Consider the following 26,075-nt stretch of genomic DNA (forward strand, 5'->3'; position numbering starts at 1 on the left):
CCACAGCGTTCTGTGCAATAAGCACTCACTTTACTTTCAATTGCAATCAATTCAGAAAGTTTGAACAATGAAAAACTTCTGCCCTGAAAAGGATGTTATCTCTAATCTATTGGACAATAACCGCTTGCAAATGAACAGCGGTTTCAGTTTATATTTTTAAGCGAGCTGAAATGAACGCTTGCGTGCGACACTCCAGCACCCAGAACCCACACTGTGCAGTCCAGGCGTGTAGTTTTCGTGCAGAAGGCATCCGTTTCAGCGCTGCACTCCATAACAACAGCGGGTCGTTTGTTTCAATCTGAAATGAGTTGGTCGCAACAAAGCAGGAGGAATTTATTTTCTTCTCTCAATTCTTCCCAAAACGTTGCATCAGCCAGGGGAGGCTTTACATAATTTGTGTCATCACTCCTTATCCCGACCTTAAATCTCCCGTGGACTCTCGCTGTAGGTGCGTGGTGCTCTGCTGTCTTGTGCAGTGCCATGCATCAGCATGTCTGTGTTGGTGGGTATTGGTGATCGTGTAACAATGGCTGTGGGGCTACACTCCACTTAAGCTGTCATGCCTGTAATGAACAGACGATTTTAGTGTGAAGCAGCTCATCTATTGGTGTGTGTGTGTGTGTGACTGAAAGAGGGAAAAAAAAGAGAGGGCAATCTTCAGCATAACAAGGCAGACCTTGTAGCTTACGGGAGAAGGTGTGATTGACGGCTTAACATCGTCTTTTAACATCTGCCTGTTGATATCAGCTTTGTAAATGTTACCATTTGAACAAAGTCGCTGACCGATTTAGCTACGATTGCGTCGTAGCTGTAGTGTTGTGTTTAGTGCTATTTAGCAAATGTTAACATGCTAACAAGATAAACAAAAACAAAAAAAGGAACTTAAACTTGAAAAAATTCTTACACGCTAGAAAGTGTTATAGGCCGCTGTAATCGTTTCTCTTGTCCAAACTGGCTGTGAAGTCCACAAATCCACATTCCAAAGTTGAGGCGAAGCTAAAATGAGGTTTCATCAGAGTTTTGGCAAATGGAGTGGGCTTCTTTGTCCTGGCAGTTGGGTTTAGGTTAATGGCCCGTGTTGTATCCAGGCAACAAACCTACATACAGAAATATCCCTCCGCCACAGCTCAGCAAGGAAACACTGCCTGCATTAACGCAACGAGAGAAGTTCTTTCGAACACTAATCTAACTTTGACTGATCACCTGATTTGGTCAGACTGCTGAAGCGATTTACACTCGACGAGGACTTTGGATTCTGTAGGATGTTTGAGCTGTAAGGGATTGATTCAGCCATTACAGAACAAACCTTTAACTCTTGTTACGTACGTTAGGAAAGTGGGCGTTGTATTAAGATCAATCTGGACCTCTTAATCACAAAGAAATGCGGGGAAAAAACATGCAAAATATGATGACAGGTTGTTACGCTTGCTGATGGTTTTTGTGAAGCACCTTGACATTGCATTACCTGAATAAGAACTATGCGGTGTCGATTCAAAGGTGCACGCACTGAAACTGCAACTTGCCGGCTCTGAATCCAGACAGGGTCAAGTACATTCCCTTATCACCATGGCAACTGACGAAAATATCAAATTCATAAAAAAAACAAAAAAAACCCGCAAATGATCTCTTGGATTTGAAACAGAGATGAAATGTGATCATTTATCAAAGTAACTGGTGCTCAATTAAATATGTAATCCTGTGACGTCTGTTTAAATATATTCAATTCAACGTAGCTGACGGAAACATACACTCACACTTTATTTAGCAGAATGTCATTGTAATGAAAACAGCTAGTGAGGCTCAACGGGATGCTGTTTTGTTTCTTCCTGTTTTATCTCACTTGTGTTTTTGAATCATTTTTCCTCGTTTGTACAACACACCCTGTATCTTTTTTCTCTTTTGCTGTACATCTGTGTCTCATTTGTCTCTCTTTCCTCTTTCGGTTTCCCTCTTCTTTCTTTGTGCTTCCACTGACTTTCTCGCAGTAGATCTGTCGTCTCAGCACTTCTCCTACTGTGTGTGTCTGCTGCGTTCAGTCTGTCTGTGTGTGTGTGTGTGTGTGTGTGTGTGTGTGTGTGTGTGTGTGTGTGTGTGTGTGTGTGTGTTCCTTTTCCTACTGACATTTCCGTGCCAGGTGTGACAAATGGCAGGCAGAGAAGAAACATTTATTCCCTGTGGTGAGCTTAATTAGCCTATCAGCTAAGCCTTGGCACCAGCTTGTTTTGAAAACCTGGCACACACACACACTTGCAAGCACACACATTTATCCTCTAGTAAGAATCCACCAACAAGTGCACACACAAACAAGAGACAAATCACTTCATTACATGCACCGCATATATAATTGGACAGTACAATTAAATGATGTCTAAATCACAGTTCCAATCCTTATTTTTCTTCTCTGGCTTCACATCCAGAGGGACTGAACTGTAGCCAACCTCATCTTTTCTCTATTAAAAGGTTAAATCATTTACAAATTACTGCTCTCTTCCAGCAGTTAGCATATGGTGGGTGTGTAGAGGCCACACAAGGCCAGCAGCCAGGACTGGAGGAGAGACATTAAAGAGATTGCATGTGTGTCTCTTCCGTGTTTGATTTAGTGAGCAGGGTATCACATTCAGTGCCGTTTTACATCACATATCCATCTGCGTGTATCTTGTGTGTGCATGTGTGTTAACATCTGTCCGCTTCTGTGTCGGTCCATTGTTCTGCCAAATCCAACATCTGCAGCTGAGGGATGGATATTGGGGAGCGATGAAGGAGAAGGAGGAGGAGGAGGAGGAGGAGGAGGAGGAGGAGGAGGAGGAGGAGGAGGAGGAGGAGGAGCAGAAGGACTCCTAGTGTCCACTAACCTTGCAGCCAAGCAAGGGAGCTGTAACGCAGCGCTGCTAATTACAAACACACTCATAAATACAAAGTCACACACACAAGCGCATAAATGTGCTAAATGAGTGGTGACTGTGGGCCATTCTTTGTGTCCTCTCCCCTCAATCTGTGAACAAATTACAGACATTATGGGCTGCAAAAGAGACTCTTTGTCTACCTCCGTCTTTTTCTCTTTAACTCTGAGCCGGGGCCCGGCACGTCCCTGTGCACCCCCCACTGTGGAGAAGGAAATGAAAGCCAAAAATGTTGCTGATATGTCTCTCCCTGCTTAGCGCTGGGTTTCTGGGCTTTGATGCCAGCCAGGTGGTGGAGGGGTGGGGGTTAGGGTATTAAGAGAGGTATTATGGTGCCCTTTAAGGGTAGAAATGGGGGAGGTGAACATTGTAATTTGACCTCGACTTGTTTTGGGTGTGGCCTGGTCCGGCAGCCCCGCTGGCAACAAATGGCTTTTGATGTCAAGGTTAAAAGGTTTGGTGGGATTTTAGGGAGACTTCCCGCTGCTCTGAGGTGGGATTTGTGTTGGAAAGTCAACAGTGAGAACAGAAAACGCATGGTGCTTCATTTTCTCTCGCACACCAGCAGTTTGGCTGATTACCTGTAATTGCTGGAGAATTGGATGCAATGTTTGCTTGTAAAAGATTGAGGCATATTAATGTGTTATATTCACAAAGTTAGGGTGAAGTAGGTTTTTTGATACGTCTTTTCCTTGCCCTGTCTTTCTTTATCTTATACAACAGTACGTTCTAATACACGACAATATCCCCGTCTTTCATGATCTCTACTCCTTCAAATGCTCCTCCAAGATGTACTGTAGATACAGAAAGAGTGGGCTGGTAGTCCTGGTTAAGAAGACGTTAACAATGTGACCCACTGGTTAATGATGACAATCCACTTTGTCCCGTCATGGTCGGGCTTTTGTAAGCGTGGCGGCTGGTGTGATTGCAAGATGTTCTCTAGTTGTTCGAGCTCTACCCTCACTCCCTTAACATCTTATTGTACTCCAGTGGGAACATTGTAGCAATTATTTTTAATAAAATGGACAACTCTGGTCTGATGTAGTTTATTAGCTTCTCCGGTTCCCAAGCCAAGTTCCTACTGACTACCGTCTCCTGCTACTGGGTGAAATGTCTTAACTGCTGTTGAATGACTTGACATGGAATTTGCACACCACGTCGTAGCAGTTCATATTGCTTCACATGAAATCAAACTAACAAAAAAGGCAGCAAAAAGTGTGCAAATAAACAGAGACATCCATATATACATAAACACACACAGGGAGGTCTTTAGTTTGGATTTAAAAGAAAGTCTAAGATCAGCAGGCTAACTGCTCCATTCTTCAGGCGCATGAAAACTGAAAGCCATCTCATTGGACTTAGAAAGTGCTCTGAGCACATGGAGGAGGTTACCACCTGTCATCATGCTGAACTAAGATGGTGAGTTAACAGTGTACCTGCTAAACACCAGCATGTTAGCATTCTGACTTTAATCTAATCGCTACTGTACCTAAAGTCTCACAGCAGTGGATCTGAAAATCATTATTAATCTCATATTGACTTCAACATCAATTTGGCACAGCTAGCTACGGTTTCAGATAGACATCTGTGTTTGAATAAGAGCTTAACAGATTTAGAACAGTTCCACCTCTTCATCCCGTTCTCTCTCCGTCACTAATATCCACCTGGTTTACACTTGAATTATCACTCACCCGCAGTATTTTCATTAAATTTGATTGAGCGTTACATTCAATAACCAGTCAAATCAACAAAATCCTTTTTGCCCTGTCTTCTTTCAGACAAAAGATAAAGTAATGCAGTGGTTGGAAATCTCGCAGCACATTGTCAATGAGGAACCAGTGTCCAGATCATCTGCAAATAACGTGATCCACAGAAGTCTTTTGCTTTGATTGGACAACATTGATTTGGAGCAGTGCCTTAAACAAAACTGTTTGTAACTGGTGCCAACATTAATGCTGCGGTCAAGCACAGAAATCTCTGGCAGTGTTGTTCCAAACAGGATTAGAATGAATCAATAGCTCCTTTGATGAACACTGTAGTTATTGCAATAGAGGAACTCATTCTGCCACACACAAACTAAAGACTTGTTTTGTGGCAATTTGACCATCTAATATTTCCTGTAAATCTTATCTTTTGACTGTTGTTTCTTCTTTGGATCCATTTGTTCTCATAACTATGAAAATAGCTTAAAATCGGAAAAGTCTGAAACCTCCTTTTTGCCTGGGGGTGCTGGACGAGGGCCTTCAATCATTTAGATGTTTTAATGATCTGGGTGTCAGACCAAAAGATGGTATCAGCCGTACCTCCGCTCGTTACTGCTAGATTCGGTGCTGAACTCCTCACCCGCCTCCCCCTGTTTTCCCCATTTTCTTCAGATCTTTATCTCCCTGTCATTCGTTAACACAGATAACTCTGCAGACTTCGGCGACTTTAGAAAGTTGTCACATACATTCCTCTGAAACCATAGCTTTTTATACAAGTTTACCTTTTTCATTCTGAGGTGGCCAAGCACGACTGGCAGCGTGTCGCTCAATAAAACCTCACAGGATTCTCACAGATGTTTGGAGAAAAGCCATTAGTTGCTTGCGTTTGTTGTTTAAATGCAAATCTGACCACATGATGTGACTTTCAAATGAGCTGATTATAATCATTTGGAAAATTATATTCAAGACAAATGTTTCACTGCTCAGCATGCAAAATACATTAGGCAAATGTAAATGCAACAACCGGACCATTCACGCTTTTGAAATAGTAATTTTTTGCATGTTTCTGCTTCTGTAAACATTTGTGATGCACCCTGACAGATTTTCACCCCCATTTCTCCGGGCGGATACCCAACCAACAACTGTCTCCGATTCCTGCAACACAGCCTGAACAGTTTTTGTCTTGAGTACAAGAAGTGATCATAAGACTGTGACCAAATTCAAAAAATCCCCTCTAGAAATAATTGGCATCCTCAGTTACACTGTAATGCATCATGCATTTATGCATACACCACACCTCTGTATTTGTAGTTCTGGCCCTGTGCCTCTAAGTAAGCATAAGAATGCTACCACAGCATTCTACATGTGTTCGATACAAATGACAATATTGGTGAGGTATGTGACCAGAAAAGGTGAAAACACACAGACAGACATCTATGTCACTGTGTATTGCATAGAGGACAGCTTACCTTGTATATTATGGTCACAACTCACCATCATCTAAAACCTCCTCCACCAACACATTTCCAACATCAGAATTCGGGGCCTGCGGACGGCAGATTTTGTGGCTATTCCAAAACCAACACTCACTCAAGCACGACCACTGCGGTTTGTCAATTGGTCAACCGACCAGGTGTGCACCGGATAAAAAGTATGCAGGTCTTTTCACGTCTCTCTGAAACTAATTCTGCATTCGTTATCCCCATTTGTATGTTTGCCACATCTTGACTCTCTGTGTGACGGCAGGCTAATCTCCTCGCATGCACCTATAGCGTAGATGTAGACGTTTGGCTTTTCATATGAGCTAGTTCTTTCAAAGTTGTAATGCCTGACACACACACACACACATTGTGGTATAGGCTCACACAGAACTTGACAAATGTAGTTATAGTATTTTTTAAGCCTGTAGTGTACTCAACCGTCTCGACGATTCAGTCATCCACCCTGAACTCCCCACAGAAACTTTAATGTCTGGGCAAAACAGGAAGGAAGAGACATAGAGTTGGTTTACCCCAACTCTGAAAAGGGTAAACTCAAACTCTTTCTAGTCTGCAGCTCGCTAAGTAACCTGCTGCTGTCTTTGCCGTTGGGCTCATAGGTGAAGCTCAAGTCTGCACACACAAAGCCTCAGGTGATAAACACTGTGCTTCTTCACCGTCTTTTCATCTCGTTTTTCACCCCACCATCAGTGCACAGAAATAATTTCCTCTGCAGGTGTAAACAGAGCAGATAGGTTCCTAACCTCTGTGCACAGTGCGTGTGTTCTTTGTATTGTTAGAGTGACACAAGGCACTAACAATTTATGTAATTTGCAAAACTGTGTTCCCAGAAAAGTGCCTCTTGTTATTGCCTGGGCGTGCTGCATTCAGGTGTTCTTTTGCAGAGCTGAATTCTTCTTGACTCTGCATACAGATGAGAGAGAGGGAGAGCTGTAGTGTGTCGTGGAATGAGCTTCATTTCTACCCATGTTGAGGTGTATGTTGTGCATCTGAGTCTCCAGACCTACTAGGAAACCAGAACTTAATTAATAAATGTAATTAACAGGTGCCTTCTATTTCCATGAGGAAAGAGACCTAATAGGAAATACATCAAAACAAATTAAAGCAATCCCCTGGACTGTTTTACGACGGATAAGGAGGTAAAGTTTCTCTTTGTAAAGTTTCTGTTTGTCATTAAGCAGAAATCCTCAGAGAGCTTCAAAGCCCTTGGAAATAGCATTTGACCAAACAATCCCAACTCAAGGTCCACTTGCTTGTTCCTGAGCTGTTGGCCATATTGCACACACAGCAGATTGAATTGACTGATTGGGATTGTTCTGTCAAATTAGTTTACAGATTTAGTGCAGATTTGCATCCAGATGCTCAATCAGAAGTTGTGTAAAGGATTAAAATTGCATTAGAGCATTTTTAGCATGCGAACATGGTCATTAGAAGTAAACAATTCATTTTTTTGCCACGTTGTCATGAGCCTGAGGTGAAATGCTGAGTGAAACGCATCGCTCTTGTCAGTCCTAATAAAAGATAATTGATGATATTTTTACAAATTCAGTGTGCGGTCTTTGCCACAAACACTCTATGGGGGCTAACTAGTCCTATGTCATCCATTACCTAAACAATAATAGATGAAACTACTTAGACAATAGTAAAACATGTAAAATAGTTTTGTTTTCAGCCGAGCTGGTTATCATATCAGGGAATCTTTGTCCCCACTTCTCCATATTATTTGTGTTACACGGTAATGTGCTTTTGGAGGCTTTTCCTGACGGCAGAATTTGTGGTTGCATTGCGGAAGTGAAACCAAAAGCTCTCGTCGCTGTGATATATTTGCACATCATTAGCATGCTGTACTCAGACACGGACACATGAGAGGAACACACACACGTCCACCTCGTCCTATAAAAGAATGACACAGCGAACGGATGGATCTCGCATAAATCCACAGCTTGTCATTTTCTGTCTTGCCGTGACAGAAAGAAGCTGCTGACTCACTCTGACCTCTGCACCGCGGTCATGCTGTGTCACCGCTATGTCACACAGTGAACTGGAATCTCAGCTATGTTCCCTGACACGCTCGTCTCAGACCTTACATCACACATTCACATGTCGTTCCCACCAGTCCATTCATGCAGAACAAAGAGAGGGGACGGGGGCTTTTCCAGTCAGGGGTCTCTTCCCCCATCTCTTTCTTTCTCTCTTGTTCTCCTCCTCTTATCCACTTTTCTACTTTTTCTCTCAGGCGTTTCCCTCCTCCACTTGTAATCTCTCTCTCAAAACCCACTTTTTCTCCTCAAGTTCTGTTATTCTTGACCCATGGTCTTTTAGGGGGACTCTATAAAATCTTTATGTGAAAGGCTTTTTGTCTGTGGCACATCCCCCCCCCCCCACACACACATCGACACACACACACACACACACCTCCTTTGCACCCCTATAGATCAGCTGTAGGATCCCACTATGCAGCCTGACTATGTGGCCTCAATGCACAGAAGGGACCCTCTGTTGCGGTGCCACTGAACAGGGGCCCATGATGTCACAGGGAAATCACCTTCATCTCTCAAACACAAACACACACACACACACACACACAATGCACAGTGCGCAGCCCCTCCCCTGCTCTCTTTTCTTCTCATCGCCGTGGTGAATGGAATTGCATGGCTGTGCAGTTCAATCACTGTCAAGTGCAAAGAAAAGGGGTCTCTTGTGCAAAATTTCATGATTCACAATTGATTAAATAGGGGTGTCATTTCATGGCTGAGCAGGGAGGTGTGCGGAGAGGAGAGATGGGGATGAGGGGGTGAGGCTCTTTCATGCCCTTGTGAGATATGGCTCAGAAATCGCCTGATGGGCCCCATTCAAAGCTGGAGATGTAAAGTTCTTGGGTTTATTCACAGAGGAAAATAAGAGGCCGGTATACGAGAGAGGAGGGGTTACAGGGACACAGTAGGATAATTGCCAGTATCTTCTCATGGTTTGTTAAATGGCTTTCATGCCCTTAAGAGATACGGGCCTAATATACTGTATGTTAGCCGTATGATTTAGATTCCTGTTGTCATGTGGAAACTCCCAGGGTTCACCCAGCGGGGAGGCAGAGGACAGGGAATGGTTTTGAGAGTAGAAGACGAGCAAAGAGGGTGGTTTTTAAGGAGTATCGTTTCACTGTACTCCACAGAAGGACATTGACTATACAGTAGTAATGAGGTTAGAGAGAAATACTTCAGCACTATATTGTGGGAACTGTATTGAGTTGCAAACCTCAGACTGGAACTATTGAGGTTCCTGGATTTCTTAGTAGAATAGCAGCAGATCTATTCTAAAGTCCGACCTGTGTCAGACATTGATCAGAAACAGAGATTCAAAGGCCGGCACTCACGACCACAGCGAGACACAAAGGTCAACCCACTTTATCTCACAGGGGTTCTAATGTCGATTAAGACAATCTAACACTTTTAGGAGACTATTTAATAATTGCCAACTTACTTAAATCTATCGCAAATCTTGCCAAAGTAGACCTGCCAAATACCAAATATGCACTTCCGTTTACATCACTTTTTCGACTTTGTAACAGTGTTTGAGAGAAATGCGTTAATTTTCTATGTGATTGCATTAAATCTACGAAACAAATCAGTGCTGTTTTCTTTAGAAGGGTTTACATGATTAGACGAAGATTTCAGTTTACGTTTAATGGTAAAAACTTTCCACTGTTGCAGTTCAAGGAAAATTGTTTTTAACTAGATTGAAGATTTAAGGGAGAAAAAATAATAACACCAGCTATCATTTTTTTTTCTGTAAAAAAGGTATTACAGGGGCGCGCGTCTTGCTTAGCTCAACTAGCATTGTGTCAGGTTTGGTTAGCTGGGTAATGCTAGCTGTTGATAGTTCAGGAAGCATTGCTAACTGTGTCACCACTGAAGTGGATCACAAACTGTTAATGCATCTTTATTAGTGTCTCCCAAAGTGAGAAGATTTGAAATGAAATAATAATGAAATAATATCCATAGAGAGAGTATCCATTCATTGCTGAACGGCGGTGGATTGATACTGTGACCATAATTCAATACGTCCCCTAACGTACATAATGGACAAACAAGTGTACAACATTGTGAGCAGTAAATTGTGACTTTGAACACTTAAGTATCATGATCATTTTGCCACATCGCTGACAACTGTAGTGTTGCACAAGGGTCATTGTTGCATCTTATATACACATATAGCCCTTTCTTTTGTCTTTACTGCCTAACTAGCTATTACAGGACACAACGTAATAATACACACAGCTTTTAAACACAAAATAGAAACATTTCTATTTCTCCAGTACATGGATGGACTACCAAGTTGCAATAACATGGATGTAAATGCTCTGCTATTTTCTGTATGTCAGACACATGTATTGAATGGAGAAGATCTGGGTGAACAAATTGTACTTTTATATTTTATTTTGTACACTACAGCACTGTCTCTACTGTACATAATCCCTGAGGCACTAACCCTCAGATTCAATACACTCTTTTGGTTCTGGCTTCTGCTGCTTCCACATCAGAGAAATCATTTATTATTTCACATACACACACACACACACACACACACACACAGGATAAATGTGACTTGCATTAAACCAGTCTCACAAGGAACGAGCGTGTGTGTGTGTGTGTGTGTGTGTGAGAGGACAAGTGAGTCTGGAAATGCAGGTGTGTGTGTGTGTGTGTGTGTGTGTGTGTGTGTGTGTGTGTGTGTGTGTGTGTGTGTGTGTGTGTGTGCGTGCGTGTGTGTCTAGTAATCCATCTATGTAAGCTTCTGGGATGCCGAGTAAAGGTTTTTTTTAGTGGAGAAGGCGAACCGAACCGTGTGACACTCAGGCAGCTCGGCTTCACTTTTGCCACATGCTTTGGGGATTTTAGCTCTAACATTGTTCACAGTGTGAGTTTCCTTGTTGTTAATACACACTCAGAATAAATCTTTGAGGTTATTCGAGGTCGCCTCTCAACTCTGTTTCCTCTTAATCCAATTTAGGGGGGAAGTTCCGGAAGATATCAACGCATTTACCGTATTTTCTTATTTTTCCACAGTAGCGTTCTCCTCAGTTCATTTCCACAACAGTGAGCAGATTCTACAGTAGATCAAATTATGTCCCATTAAGTGACTCATTTACATTTCAAGCATTTATCCGATGCTCTCATGCAGAGTGACTTGTAGTGAGTGCAATAGATGATTACGATTGCATTCCTGGATTTACGATGCGCAAAACAAGAGAAAGAAACGTAATGGTCAAGAGAGTGAGCGTAGAATACTAGTGTGTGATCGTGAACTATTGGTGGCCAGGAAGAACAAAAGATTTTTTGCAATGTTACTGAAAACATTAAGGACATCGAGTGACCCAGTAAGCTGTGACAGTGTCACCGAGAGCCAGCATGCACAGTGCCAGGGCCCATGAAACTGTAGCAGCTAAATGGAATTCAGCCATCACACATTTTATCATTTACACCGTTGCTTATTATACTGTGATGTGTCAAAATGTGTGCAGTGAAAAAGGCTTATTAGCACTATAGCAGGCTGGCAATCTGGTATTTATCGTGAGCCCTGTATTGATTATAAATAGATTATCCAGGGTATGATGATCTGGTTTTATATTCCGATTGTTGAATTATGAAATTGCTTTGATATTATCCTTTGAGTGTAATGTTTAATAATTAGGAAAAGAGACTTTTGGATCTAGTTATCTTATCTTATGTCGACTATAGCTCAGGAGGTCGGGCGGGTCATTTGTTCGACAAGGTTGAAAATTTGATCTCTGGCAAGACAATGAAGTGCGTGACTTAAGTGTAGAGTAGCTCAACGATGGGCAGAGCTGCGGCTCGCATCAGTGTGTGAGTGATTTGAACTACACAGGTTCACATATGAACGGGTCATCAGAGAACATGCTTTGGACTGAGCGTAATCTGTACTCAAGCAGAGCTCAGGGGAAAAACTATTGCAAGAGATCACAAAAGTATTGCAATGGCATGCTGTGAGGGAAGCAGAAGTATTTTTTAATTCCACTCCTCAGAGAATCACCCACAGTTAATGCATTTCTTCATAACGTATCTTTGTGTGGAGCTTTTCATGCACAGCTTTGCTGTGTTTAACAATTTTGCTTGTTTGAGGAAGAGGAACTCCTTCTATCTTCTTCGTGTCTGTGGTTAGGATGGCAGAGGTCTGGTTTTTTTTTTGTCTCTTTGCCCAGCTGAAATCCATGCACGTCAGCAAAGCCATATAGTCATAATAGAAGAATATCCGAAAGAAGTGGAAATTCAACAGCAGCTTGTGAAGTCACCTCTGCCCTCTGGAATACCCATGAGTCTCAACCCTCGGATCATTGTCTCTGGAAGACTTTGATCTTTGTTCAGTGGTTTCAACCATAAGAAGCCGATTACAATCATTTGTTTGCTTAAGAAGATTCCCAGAGGAGAGGCATTTTTTTCCATACTTTTGCTTCTTTTTCAGATAATGCATCCTTTCTCCAAATTTCATCTCCCTTACGTGAAGCCGTTAAGTAGTTTTCAGAGGTTCTCGCTGTCAGTCTCCTCTGTATTTGTAGCACATTTGCAGACACACGCACAAAGACACACTCACTTTTCACCACTTTCGCCCCGGGGCTTGTTGCAGGGCACACAACAAGAGGCTTCTGTGCATACCAAACCCAGACTGTTCATTCAGAGCTGCCGCTAATCGTGCATTTGTGCGCACGCACACATACACACTTCCATTACATGTGACCAGCATTCCGCCAGTATTAGCCGTTGGGGGAGAAGGGATTTGAAGGAATTGATCAAAAAGGAGAAAAAGAAAGAGAGAAATATTCTCAGGAAATATTCATAAGATAGAATACAATGAAAGCTCTAGAAGGTGAATCTAAGCACACACCTCTTATGAAGTAAAAAATACCTCTCTCTGTATTTCTTACTCTCTGTTTCCAACCTGATCAATCTTATTGTTGGGTGCAGATTAGTACGGTGTCCCTGAGAGCTCAACGCCCCGCCATATGAGGAAACACATGCAAATAGATGCAACACAAGCAAATGAACACATGCTAAGCATTTAGAAAAGGATTGCAAGACGCTCACGACACAACGGAAACGATGACACAAAGCCGACTTTAATAACGTCATAAGCCACAAACTACGGCAAGTCGAAAAGTTCTTTTTTGCTTAGGAAGGTTCCTAACTGAGGGAAATGACCCGGGAGTATCTAACTTGCCGCCATGATGAGAGCTGTTTGAATTCTCTAAATGCTAAGGAAAGGTGCTTCAATGCTTCCTTTCTTAGCTCCTTTAGCAATACACTAGACCAGGGGTGTCAAACTCATTGTCGCTCTGGGGCCACATCAGCATCATGGTTGCCCCCAAAGGGCCGGTTGTCGGCGGGGGGGGTGCTGCTGCTCCTTCTTCGTCGGCGGGGAGGGTGGCTGCTGCTGCTGCTGCCACATACGCTGGTGGAGGTGTGCGCGGCGCGTGCGGATCGGGGAGGAGCTCCGCCTTGCGCGATACAACGGATATTTGTAAATTGTCCGACTTTTACATTTTTTTTTTTTGCTGGCGGATTCGCGGGCCACATAAAATGACGTGGCGGGCCGGATCCGGCCCGCGGGCCGTATGTTTGACACCCCTGCACTAGACCATTCTTTACCAAAGGAAAGGAGATAAAGTCCGCCCACAATTCTTTGTGGCGGCAACATTTAAAGTGACGCACCATTCGGCTGTCCATGAAAACAAATATGCCTATGTTGCACAGGTTTAACAATTATTTTCATACAGTCATAAAGTAATGGGATTCATGTTGATTTACATGAATAGACAGTAACAACCGTTTCATTTCATTTCATATGTATTTATTTACTTAACATCACATTTACATGTAACAAACAGTAAATATAGCAAACTGTCAATAAACAAATTCTCATTCTCAATAACAAGAATTAATCTACGTTATTGTACAAAATATTGAACAGTTTCATGGATGTTGCACGAGTGAATTGTGAGTTTCTACTGGAAGCAGTAGAAGTGTTGATTGTTACGTGTGAAAGCAAAAGGAAGGAAGGAGCTCCGGTTTCTCTCCTTCACACACCACGAGTGAAGCAGCCTGTCACTGGAGGAGCTGTTAATATAGCCTGCGTGCTATAGCGTAATAGATTTCATGCTGCGATATTTTAGTTGCACTTTTTGTTGTCCTTCTTCGTTGTAGTTTCACCATGGCAGTCCTACGTCAGTGACATCCACCATCGTATCACAATTAGTTGAGTGCATCACTTTCTACTGTGACCTGGATACATTTTCCATTGTGTTGTGTGGTTCTTGCAGCGCTTTTTCGAAATACTGTGCCGGTGTCATCAAATTGATGTTTTTGTGTGTCGTCAAGTTTCCTCATTTGCTCGTGTTGTATCTATTTGCATGTGTTTTCTTAATTTGCAGTGTGTTCAGCCTTTAGACCCTTTCAAACTTGCACTGTACGGCATTTGTCATTGACCTGCATTGAAGCTCAGTGTACTTTGCCATACTATGTATGTGTTTGATTCCTAAACTATGAATCTAAGAAAGTGCAAAAGAGCAGCTGCTCTCGCCCCCAAACTCTGATAAGCTACGATAAGTAAGACTTCTTAGAAGTCACTAAGCATTTAGGTCGTCCCAGCTCTACCCTGGCTCATTTCTCCGCAAAGTGTCCTGAGGTGCAAGAGCAGCTGTGAACAAAGTCTGTCAGTGTATCAGTCTCCCGTGTCATGCCAGACGCCACATCTTGCACAGAGTATTGCAGGGATTCAGTCCAGGTAATTAATCTGAGCTCGTTAGCCACATGGCAGGCAGGTCGTAGCAGAAGCTCGCCTGCATGCTGCAGGGGAGACTCAACGCTCACCCACTGCACTCGCATAGGAAGTACTCCATTTCTTAATAAACCTACATGTGCATAAACATATGTAGGTTTATGCACATGTTGGTTGTCTGCATGGCTGTCTGTACACCAGCTTGTGTTGACAGAGTACGCTGGCACATGCAGTGGATTATCTCAGCTTGGCCCCAAAGGAATGATGTCTTTTAAAGGAAGCTGGTGGGGTGAAACTGATATGTGCCGCTACCTTGCTCTCCCTCACATCTACCATGGGACTGCAACAGTAAATGATGGCATTAGGGAGGAGGGGAGGGGGCGGAGCAGATGAACTGCTTTCCTTCCTAGAGCGAGGGATGATTCGTGGGCCAGGGGAGGAGGAGGAGGAGGAGGAGGAGGAGAGGGATGAAGCTGGACAGGTGCTGAGAGAGAGATATGTGCTTCTTTTTTTTTCTCTCTGCTGCACAGGAGATTTGGGGGGGGGGCTGGAGAGAAAAGGATGAGAGGAAAAGAGAGAAAAAAAGACAGGTGAAATATTTCCCCCTGTGGCAGAGGAAATGGGGGAAAGTGGAAAGGGCCAGCTCTGCATTGAGAAATGGACTAAACCATTCCCGGAGGGGTTGCTGAAAGTCCCAACCCCAAAGGCCTCTCTCTAAATGTACCTACCAGTGATGGATGGTATTAACGTTTACCCCCTCTGCTTTTTCCTCACCCCTCAGCAGAGCTCAGGGAGGGCTGTTTGTGTGTGTGTGTGTGTGTGTGTGTGTGTGTGTGTGTGTGTGTGTGTGTGTGTGTGTGTGTGTGTGTGTGTGTGTGTGTGTGTGTGTGTGTGAGTCTGCACAACCAGCACACCGCATGCCAGGCAATCCCGGCATGGCCTCTTCGACACTCTCAGGGAGTAGAAAACACATCCCCTGTAACAATCGATAGCCACCCCCAGATCCCAGCCCCATCTGCTGTCCAACGCGGCTCCTATCTTCAATCGCCGCCACTGCTATTAATTGTGTGCCCCAGCGTTTCCTGTTTAGAGCCCGGGCCCTGAGATTAAAGAGCAGCACAGCTACTGGAGTCCTTTGCTCACAGGAGGAGGGAGGAGGGGAGCACAGTGTGAGGATTGTTTATCCAGAGGAATCTCCTCAGTGCCAGTTTACAAATACTACTCATTTCCATTTACAGAGCCACATGGGGCAAACCTCAACTCTTATCCGTGTCAATTAATTTGCACCGAATCAACATCTTTGTGATGCTTTTTATTTTTTTCCTCCCCAAACGAAAACAATTAAAGCCAACTGAGATGCATACAAAAAAGTAGTTTGCAACACAGCAATGTCAGCAATGTCATACGTTAGTTGATTACTCAGTCAATTGATCACATTATAGTAAAAATGTTGTAATTGATTAATGGTTGATGGCTCATTTATCAAGCAAAAATACCAACAGCTGCTGCTTCCAGCTTCTCAAATGGAACAATGTGCTGCTTTTTTCTGTCTTATACAGGATTGTGAATTAAATATTTGAAGGGTTGGAAGGGCAGCAGAGACATCGGCACCTGATTGTGACTTATTGGCCTTGTCTTTATTTGCAAAATGTTTCTCTGACTATAACTGCACATATGATGTGATCAATCAATCAATGTCACCTGCTGATCTGACTCAGATGTATCATAACTCCTTATCAGTTTAGTTACAAGATAAAAGCAATCGTCTCACTTACTCAATAAATGGCCTTTGACGTAGCACCACTGCTTGCTTGTTTTCCCTGAAGCTTGAAGAATTAGTTTGACATTTTAAGAAATAAGTGTATTTGTTTTCTTGCCGAGAGTTGGATGAGAAGATTAATAAGCCCGCAGTGGGCTTTTGCACAGGCAGTTTTACTGCCTTTGTGCTACAAACCACACTGAATAACTCTCTCATGTCTGTACGATAGCGTTAGCGTAGCTCAGCATCGCATAGCTTGACAGTCTCACAGCTGGTTACCAGAAATAGTCTGGCACAAAGCGTCACTTAACGCTTAGTTGTTGTAAGGTTTGAACAATTAAGACACATTGTGTTAATTAGTGAGCTTCAGAGGTGCTGGTTGGTGGACTTTGTCACTATTCCTTTGGACTGAGCCAGGCTAACGATTTCCCCGTTTATGTTAAGCTAAGCTAACCATCTCCTTGCTCCACCTTCACATTTACCGCACAGACACGAGAGTGATATCTTTCTTCTCATCTAATTCTCAGCATAACAGTGCAGAAGCATATTGCTCCTAATGTCAAACTATTCCTTACAGCAATCCTTTGCTAGATACATTACAGACTCAATAAGCCTCACGTATTCTCGCTGAGGAAATGAGCGTAAAAAGGGGCTTAGTATACTTTTGTAAATATTTTGTATACTTTGGATTGTATGACTTCAGTGATAACAGAATATGCAGAGTACTTCATCAACTTACATTTAATATATAGGTGCTGTAAATAAAGTACATTTGTTCCATCAAGATGGGTTGAGGGACGTTTGGGCATTGTTGTTTTTAACATTTGCTCACTTGGGCATTTTTTGTCCCTCATCTTCTCGTGTCTCTCACAGTAGGACTCAAAGTGAGAGTATCCGTTTCTTTAGGGCAAACACATGCTGCCTCTGCTTTACTTGCTCTCTCCCTCCCTCAAACACACACACAGTGAAGGGAAAAAAGCCACAAGAAGCATTCACTGTACGCACATAATCATGAATTCACACAGACTCATTTTACCTCTGCAAACATCCAGTGACTTACACTGCATGGATTAGCCCCCTCTTTGAAACTCGGCAAGTAGGGATTTCTTTTTAGGTGATCACTGGCCTAAGCAGTTGTTACACGCGGGATTAGCAGGTTCTGCCATTCAGACAACATGGTCTGTTTAAACTGGCAGGGTGAAGAAAGCGGAGAGAGACGATGAAGGGGGTGAGGAAGGGAGAGGTTATGACAGGCGGTAGCGGGGATGGAGTTGAGAATAAAGAGGAGAGAGACAGAGGAAGAGAAAAGGAGGTGTGAGAGACGTGAAATGGGGGACAGATGAGGAGGGAAGGGGAGCAAGATGCGGAGCAGAAGGGATGAGAGGTGAAAGGAGCGCAGCAGAATCGGGATGTGTGAAGAGAAGTGTGAAGGGAAGGAGAGGGGGAAAAGGCAAAGAGTCGAGAGAAGTCAGAGATGCATGGAAAGAGATGAGTGTAGAAGGAGGAGCGGTACGTAAACAAGAGGAGATCAGATGAGAGGAGAAGCATACGTAAAGGTACCTGGTGTTGTGAGAATGGTACCTCTGCCAAGGAAGCAGCTTAAAAGGACCTGACAATGACAATATTGTTTTGTGTCCTCCTCTGTTTTTCATCTTGTTTTTGTTCCTTGTTTCACTTCTATAATATCGCCCTCCCTGTCTCTCTGAGTGTGAAAGTGTGTCATCCAGCCACCTTTGTAATTGTGCCGGTACAAGGTGTTTGCAGAAAAGGAAGCTTGATGGGCTGATAACAGGCCTGGCTTTAGGGGTGGAAAGACATTTCCATGCTGCCGCGTCCGGCTCACTATAGCATCTCACTTGCTTCCCGTGTGTCTCTCACATAACTCCCATTGCACTTAGCTCTTTCTCCCCCTTCTCCTTCCTCTTCTCTGTGTCTTGTAAATGGATAAACACATCGGGGATCCCTGTTGTGAGCTCTACCTTTTCCCTTTTCCTCAGCTGCCGTTTGTCGTTCCGTTGCACCCCCCCCCCCCTCACTCCCCCTTTCCTTTTCTGTGTCTAGCAAGGTGTGCAACAGCGGTGTGGCAGCCAGGCAGCTTTCTTAGTTTTCCGTTTGATGCATCGCGGCACATTTCCCTGGAACAAGTCAGCGCTTCCTGGGAGCAGAACTCATGCCTTGTGTCAGCGCTCCGTCGCCTTACCCGCCCCACTTTCACTCATTACCCTTTTCCCTCTGTCTGGTCTCCCCTGTGCCCCTCCTTCGCTTTCAGCCAATTCTGCTGGAAAGATAGGGGAATGGTACATTCGCACACACGCGCACACACACACTCGCACACTATCTCACATATGCAGACGCAGGGCACTGACAAGTGCAGGCTTTCCAGTCACACGCCACACCACTACAATTTCCTCACATTCTCATGTGGCTCCACTGAAAAAGGAAAAATGTACGTATGCATTCACACACACGCATAAACACAAACACCCACACAGACTCACAGTCATATTCTGGCCCTTTATCCTGTCTTGGTAATCTGTTTACGGAGTGCTGGGCCCACTTGAGGGAGAATTAATTGAAACCGGGGCTAATCTGATGATGGCACGGAGCGGCAGAGCCCTCGGCCCCGCTTCACCTCCAGTTAGGTTGCACCTTGTAGTTCTCACACTCAATACCTTGCTACTTCATTTCATGCCTCATGGTTCAATGCAGCGCTGCCCACTCATACATGCCACATTGATTGTTAATCCGACATTTGATATGCACCGCGCTCACTCAATTCAGATGTTGTTTTTCTTGTTTGTGTTCTCACTGCCCACCACTTACCGAGCGCCTCCCTTGTCTCTCTCCTCTTGTTCCCTCTCTCCTCATCCAGGACGGATATTACTCCCACCGGCCAAAGGAGAAAAATAGAGTGGACAGCAACAACGAGAACTCTGTGCCCAAAGACTTTGAGAATATTGACAATAGTAACTTTGGCGCGCGCTCACAACCACACCGACAGTCTGTAGGCGCCACCAGCAGCAAGCAGCAGCGGGAGCATCTGCAGGAGAAAGCCCACGCCCAGCAGCAGACCTGGCGGGACAACTCCCCGAGTCTGGGCCGCGGCTCAAACGAAGTGTTGCCTGTAGGCCACCAGCCTCTGGTGGTCGGCAACAATGCCTCCTACCCAGGTGGTCAAGGTGGAGTGGGAGGGTCTCGGCAACACTACAGTGCCCCACAGACCCAGCAGGCCCAGTCACAGCACAGACATCAGCACCCGCACAGGAGGCAAGCGACTGCAGCGCCGCTGGCGGTGACCTACGACGATCCGCCGAAGTGCGAGATCAGTGGGAAAGAAGCCATTTCAGCTCTATCCAGAGCCAAGAGCAAAGAGTGCCGGCAACAGATTGCTGAGGTGTACTGCAGACACAAGGAAGGGCAACTAATGCCTGAGACTGTCACTCGTTACTGCCCCCTCGAGGGTAAGTCCATCATTGTAATTAATTAGATTGATTAGTTGATTTCAGTCAATACAAATGGTTGTCTGTGCGACTAGTGCAGTCACATTGTATTCTGCACGAATAATGTCTCACTGAATGGGTCGACATCTATCAAGCTTCCCATCGTAGGGACACCTGGATGTTGAGATCCAAATGGTTTTGTTATGTAAAACCATGATTTGTACATCTGGTGCCGCTTAAAGTATTTCTCTATAACATTACATTTTAATGACTAAATAACCAACAATCAGTGTTACAGTTTGGGGTAAAAACATCCTATGATACTATTTATTGAGTGTAACACTCACAAACTTAACTAGTCTAGATTTGATGGACAGTGCTGGTGACATAAGCGAATAACCCCACAACTGTCATCACATTTTTTTCGAAGAAATGTGAGGATAAATAATTCCTGCAAATGCAGCATTTATGTAAAAACAGTTACAATGTGTGAGACAGACTCTCACCACAGAACTCTTTACTGGAGCACTCCTTAAACAATGTTTCCTCTCTTAACCACTTTTAAGAAACTTCACAAATAGATTCAAAATCAGGAGATCAATAAGCTAAAAGACGTTTTTGGTTGAGTTGATTATTCTAGCAGATTCTAAAGTACAAGATACAAAGAAAAATGATTGGCCTTTCCTCGTATTGTTTGACATGTTATTGTTGTTTTGACGTTATTTACTATACTCTCTGCTGTACAAGCTTTCTTTTTCATTGCAAAAAAACAGAAAAGTAATATCCGCAAAGCTAAGTACACAGAGTGTGGTGTGACCATTCAGGCTTAAGTACATGGTAAAATATTTCCTGTTCTCATAATTGCAATTCTTGTCAAAGGCAAGAAATGTTGTTTTTTTGCTGATATATAATTGGTGAAGTAAATTGTTGGAGAAAATGGGGATGCTGCTTGTATTCTCTCTAAATTGGTTTCCAATTTTCATTTGTTTTCTCAAGCTGGCAACGGAACACAAGTTCTCCTTTCTTTTTGTCAAGCAGACGCACACAAACTCTGTGAATTTATGGACATCTGCAGTCTGGCTGTGGATTCTGTAAACATAATCTGTTGCGGCTGCCGCCATCGGTGGGGAGCATGCATCAGTAACCATGTTGAAATGAACAGCACACACACACACACCGATGCATTCACACACATAGGAGTGGACTGAATGCAGTGTGGACAGCAGGGGAGGAGGAGAAAGCCATTATACATCCTGCCTGTTCTAGTCAGATACCTTCCCGGACCTCGCTCACGTTCTTAGGACTCGAGGAGGCACCGGGAATTTGCAACTTTCGTACATTCGCCTCCCCAAGAAGAGGAGTATCGTTTGTCCGTGCCTAAGCTCCTGTCATCCCACACAGCAGCTCACCATCCCACTCAAACTGACAGTTTGATCAAAGGAGACAAAGAAATTGAAAAGGGCCTTCCCCTGGTGGCTGGGCTGTAACAACACGACAGCTAAATTAAATCACTTTTCTTTCTGACTCTCCGTCTGCCTGCCTGCTGCCTTTCAATGTGTTATCTCTCTCTCTCTCTCTCTTCCCTCCTCTGTTCCCCATCCCAATTCAAGTCCTAACCTTGTTAACAGAAAATTGGCCAATTTGATTTGATGGGTATGCTGTCCTTGAGGCCCTGGCTACATAAGCTACTGTGATAGCTCTGGCATTAGCATCATTGAATACAGGAGGAACATGTTCAATCTCTTTTCCTCCATATGCTAACTTCACTAATATAACTGGGCTGCGTGGCTCCAGCATGTAGCTTTAGTCGAATGGCCTCGTACTGAAAAGGATGTGTGTATAAATTATGCTTAACGGTGCTATAATCAATGTAGTTATAACAATCAATCAAATAATGATGTGAATGCAATTGCTCATAGTGACAAACCCAGACAAACGAAATAAAAACCCAGATCTGAAGTTCCCCTCAGCTCTATGAGTGTAGAGTTAGTTTCTTCTAGCTCATTGTTTTGGTTCACACACACCACTCTCATAGTAGAACTTCTATCCCGATATATAGTTAACTCTCTTGAGTGATAACAATAGTATATCGCATGTTTTCGTATAATTCCATAAATAGACTATATAATAGCATGGTAAAGACTATTTGTTATACTCCTGTGTGAATTAAATACTTGAAAATGAAAAGTACAAAGATGCACCGATACTGGCTTAAATCTTAATCCGGTATCGGTGACAATAAGCCGATCTGGTATCGGTTACCATTGTTTTATAAATAACCCCTTCAGTACATTTGTATATGTATTTATTTGTTATATTTAATTTTATAGTTTGTTTTACAGTTAAGAAAGCAATGTTTAAGCCAAGCCTGATGTTTCTTACACATAAAATAATAAACCCGGTCACTTCTATGAGGCGTGCAGTTTATTGATAAAACACTGGCTTTGGATTGGTACTTGGTATCGGCATATACCCAAAGTCCACGATTTGGTGTCGTATCGGCACTGAAAAAGGCAAACCGGTGCATGCTTAGATAAGTACTTTCTCATTAAATAAATAAATAAATATTTAAAGTAAAATGAACAGGAAAGTTATATTACGGGGAAGAAATAAATAAATGTTTCCAGCTCTACACTGACTAAAAAAAAGGAGAGTAATCAGACGAAGACAATAATTTGATTTCACCACACTGGGGTATTCCCTCAAGCAGAATTCTTGATGTAGGCACGCAGGAGTTGAACACTGAAGCTAAATGAATGTATGTATGAATGAAGAAAATACCACACACTGCTGTTGGGAAAAAACGACTCACAATTCATTTTAACCAACATTTGGGATCTAAATGGACCTTTACACATTATTCTGCACCATTATTAAGCAGAGAGAAGCCTGTCCTGAGCTGTATGCACTATTGTATTTATTACATTGAACTCAGTGGTAATGTAAAGCGTGATGTTTTCACGATCATAACGATATGATTCCATTGAAAGATGATAAATGATTGCGTTAAATATCACCTAGCCCTATCATCAGCTCACATGCTTCCTGCCCAGCACCAAACAGCAGGACAGAGTTAGTGATTGCTGGTGAACCTAGTGGAGCATTTTGCAAATAAAGAGATTTGAGAGAGTGATGTGTCACCCAGCAGGTTGTTGGAGACAGCTGATTGTCTTCGCTGGTGATGTGATTATTGCCTGCTAAGGTCAGGTAGCTGAGTATGCTTGTTTGATTGTTACTTGGTGGGTTGAGCAGCATGATTAAAACATGCTAGTTTGCTTAACTAGAACCAAATGCTATTGTCGCCATGTGTCTGCAGGTTGTGTTGATAGGCAACCGTTTGTTTGCTGTATCAAATTAACAGGTGATAATATGTCAGTGTTCTGTTCAGGGTTGTGTTTGCTTTGCCCCCTGAGTGGCCTGTCATTACAGGTTGAAAGAAAATGAAATGAAATTTGTTGTCGCATTCGTAGAAATCAAACCCATAGATATGATTTGTATGACAGCGAGCCTAGTTTTGTGGATGTTTTGTAGGAGCAAACAAAAATCCCCAGGACATTTTCAAACGCAATTTGGTACAATCCCTTTGGGATATACTGTAGCTCAGCTCTTGTTCTAACCTCTCACATGAGCCGTCAAGACGGGGGGCTGGGTAAGAGCCCGAAGTTACGCAAGACGATGGAGGAAGAGAGTAGGGTGATAGCAGATGAGGGAAAGGTAGTTTAAAAGATTGATGGCGATGGGAAGGATGATGAAGAGTAATGAGTACAAGAGGAGGGCTTCTATTTTTTTCAAAATAAGGTGCAAAAAAAAAAATCTACACATGAAGCTCATTTACAGATAAACACTCATGCTCGACAAAACTGACGGTTAAGTTCTCTCACACACACACACACACACACACACAGCAGTGCTCATTAGTTCAGCTAGCATAGCACACACTCTCGAAGTGCTTTGTGAAGTGACTGGCCAATTATCCGTGTGCAAAGCAAACTAGTGAACCTTCTTAGCTGGCCACCAATTACCGTTCAATCTGATACGGCCCACAGTAGATTTCCCCCCTGAGCTGTCACACGCACACACATGCAGAGAGAGAGAGACAGACAGACAGAGAGAGAGAGAGAGAAGTGAGAAATAAGTGACTGACAGAAGCCACAGCCAATTGGGGCCAAATGGAGCCAGGGGAGCGTGTCATTAACCCCAACCTTGTGGTCAACCTTAAATGTTGGACACCTGCCCTTAAATTTAAACGAATGAGTTAGTTGAACGGGAGGGACCAGGCCTTTTTAGCCCGTCCCCGTCTACTCAAAAAGAGACGACATGTCGGACACTTACCCTAAAATTTTGAGTGATTACAGGAGCCTTAGGGCCGGACGGGGCGAGGAGTCGGGAGGGGCATTTTTGACGAAACATAACCTCAGGGGAAGAAACAGCCCCCACCTCAGTATTCCCTCAGCTTCCTCTTCTTCTTCAGCACAGACAGGCTCTTGGGAACTACAGTCCCAAACTATAGTCGTTAATCTACATAAGGCACATTCTGTGAACAGATATGTCTCATGAGCTGCGTGTGCACATGTGTTGTTATAACCGAAGATTTAAAAACAAACAATGTCTGCGATAATGTTTTGGGACTTGATGGTGCACAACTGCTTCGAGGAAGGTTCTCTTCAGGTTTGAAGAGCAAGTGTTTGCGTTTGAGCGAAACCACACAATGGAGCAATGTGAGGTTGCCAATGGCTCTCCAGATATTGTTGGAATTGTTTAATTGTATAGTGGCTTGGCCGGCCGCGACCGGGGCGGTGTTTGCCTGCATGCTTATTGGTGTCATGCGTGTGAAAACCAAGGCATCTTCTGGGAATTTTGCCGAAGAGGAATGATGGCACATTGTCAAACCGTGCTCCACCCTGAAAGCCCCAGAGGAATCTCTTTTTGGATTCCCATCTGAATGAGGATAGTAGTCACAGTGTGTGTAGTGTCTGGTTGGAAATTGTCATAGTTCCAATTCAATCACATGAGAAAATGCACGAGTGAGTAATGGTTTTGTGGTTTTTTGTTCCACAGCAGAGGCTGAAGGAGCATTTTGACTTCTTTGTTCTCATTTATTCATCTTATTTAATAATATCTTAGCTGTAGCATGGCTTTCTTTACTTGTACGTAATCCTGACTAATTTGGCCGCCTAAGAACATCTAAAGTATTTTAATGACACGGTGGAGAGCAAAGGGAAGTTACTCATGGTAGAGTCAGAGTTCATCAAGGCATCATGGCTGTATTGTAGTCTCTGTACGTCTTCAGGAGAGCACATCGATTGGTCGTCATAAAACAGATTCCTCAATTCAGACAGTGGCACTTTTAGAGACAATGTGAAAAACCTACTGAATGTTCACTGGTGACATAGCAGTTAATTATTATTAATATGCTAATCATACCACTCCAACTGATACTTACCATGTTGCCTGGCAACCTTGTTGTTATCGCAATTTCCATTTATTATTTAACGAAATAATCATATTTCATTTTCATTAATAGCTGTATTCATAACGCATTTGCTTTCCCTCGGAGATATTTATAGGTGCTTCACCATCTAATAGTGCTGTTTGTGCCGCCTCTCATAGATTATCACATAAATAACAGATTTTATTTGGCAATCAAACCAAACCCTGATTATGTTGCTGATGAAGAATCCATGCGATGTTAATTAAATGCAAGATGTGTTTTCACAGGTATCGTCGCTAAAATGTTGTCTTCATACCTCACAGGTAAAGCCAATGCTAATGTCCAGTGGGATGAGGACTCTGCTGAGAGCTTTCCATCAAAACCAGTCAGAATAGCGTTTGTCTTGGTGGTCCATGGACGAGCCTCTCGCCAGTTTCATCGCCTCTTCAAAGCCATCTACCACACCTCGCACTACTACTACATACATGTTGATCAGGTGAGCCACAGAGAGCCTACAAACATCATGTACCTTCAATCCTTTGTTTTATCAATGAAA

At 43.3% G+C, this 26,075-nt stretch overlaps 1 protein-coding gene across 1 annotated transcript in view; it reads left to right on the forward strand.

The window, feature by feature from the left end:
• Positions 1–26,075, forward strand: part of xylt1 (xylosyltransferase I) — a gene marked incomplete at both ends in the record, with an annotated part of 72,832 nt that overhangs the window by 19,841 nt on the left and 26,916 nt on the right. The window contains 2 exons of the mRNA XM_079159381.1: positions 19,521–20,109; positions 25,843–26,015. Of these exons, the coding sequence (XP_079015507.1) occupies positions 19,521–20,109; positions 25,843–26,015 (762 nt within the window). The remainder of the gene's footprint in view (positions 1–19,520; positions 20,110–25,842; positions 26,016–26,075) is intronic.

This window comes from Pholis gunnellus (assembly GCF_910591455.1).
Source record: "Pholis gunnellus genome assembly, chromosome: 5".
NCBI classification, from domain to species: domain Eukaryota; kingdom Metazoa; phylum Chordata; class Actinopteri; order Perciformes; family Pholidae; genus Pholis; species Pholis gunnellus.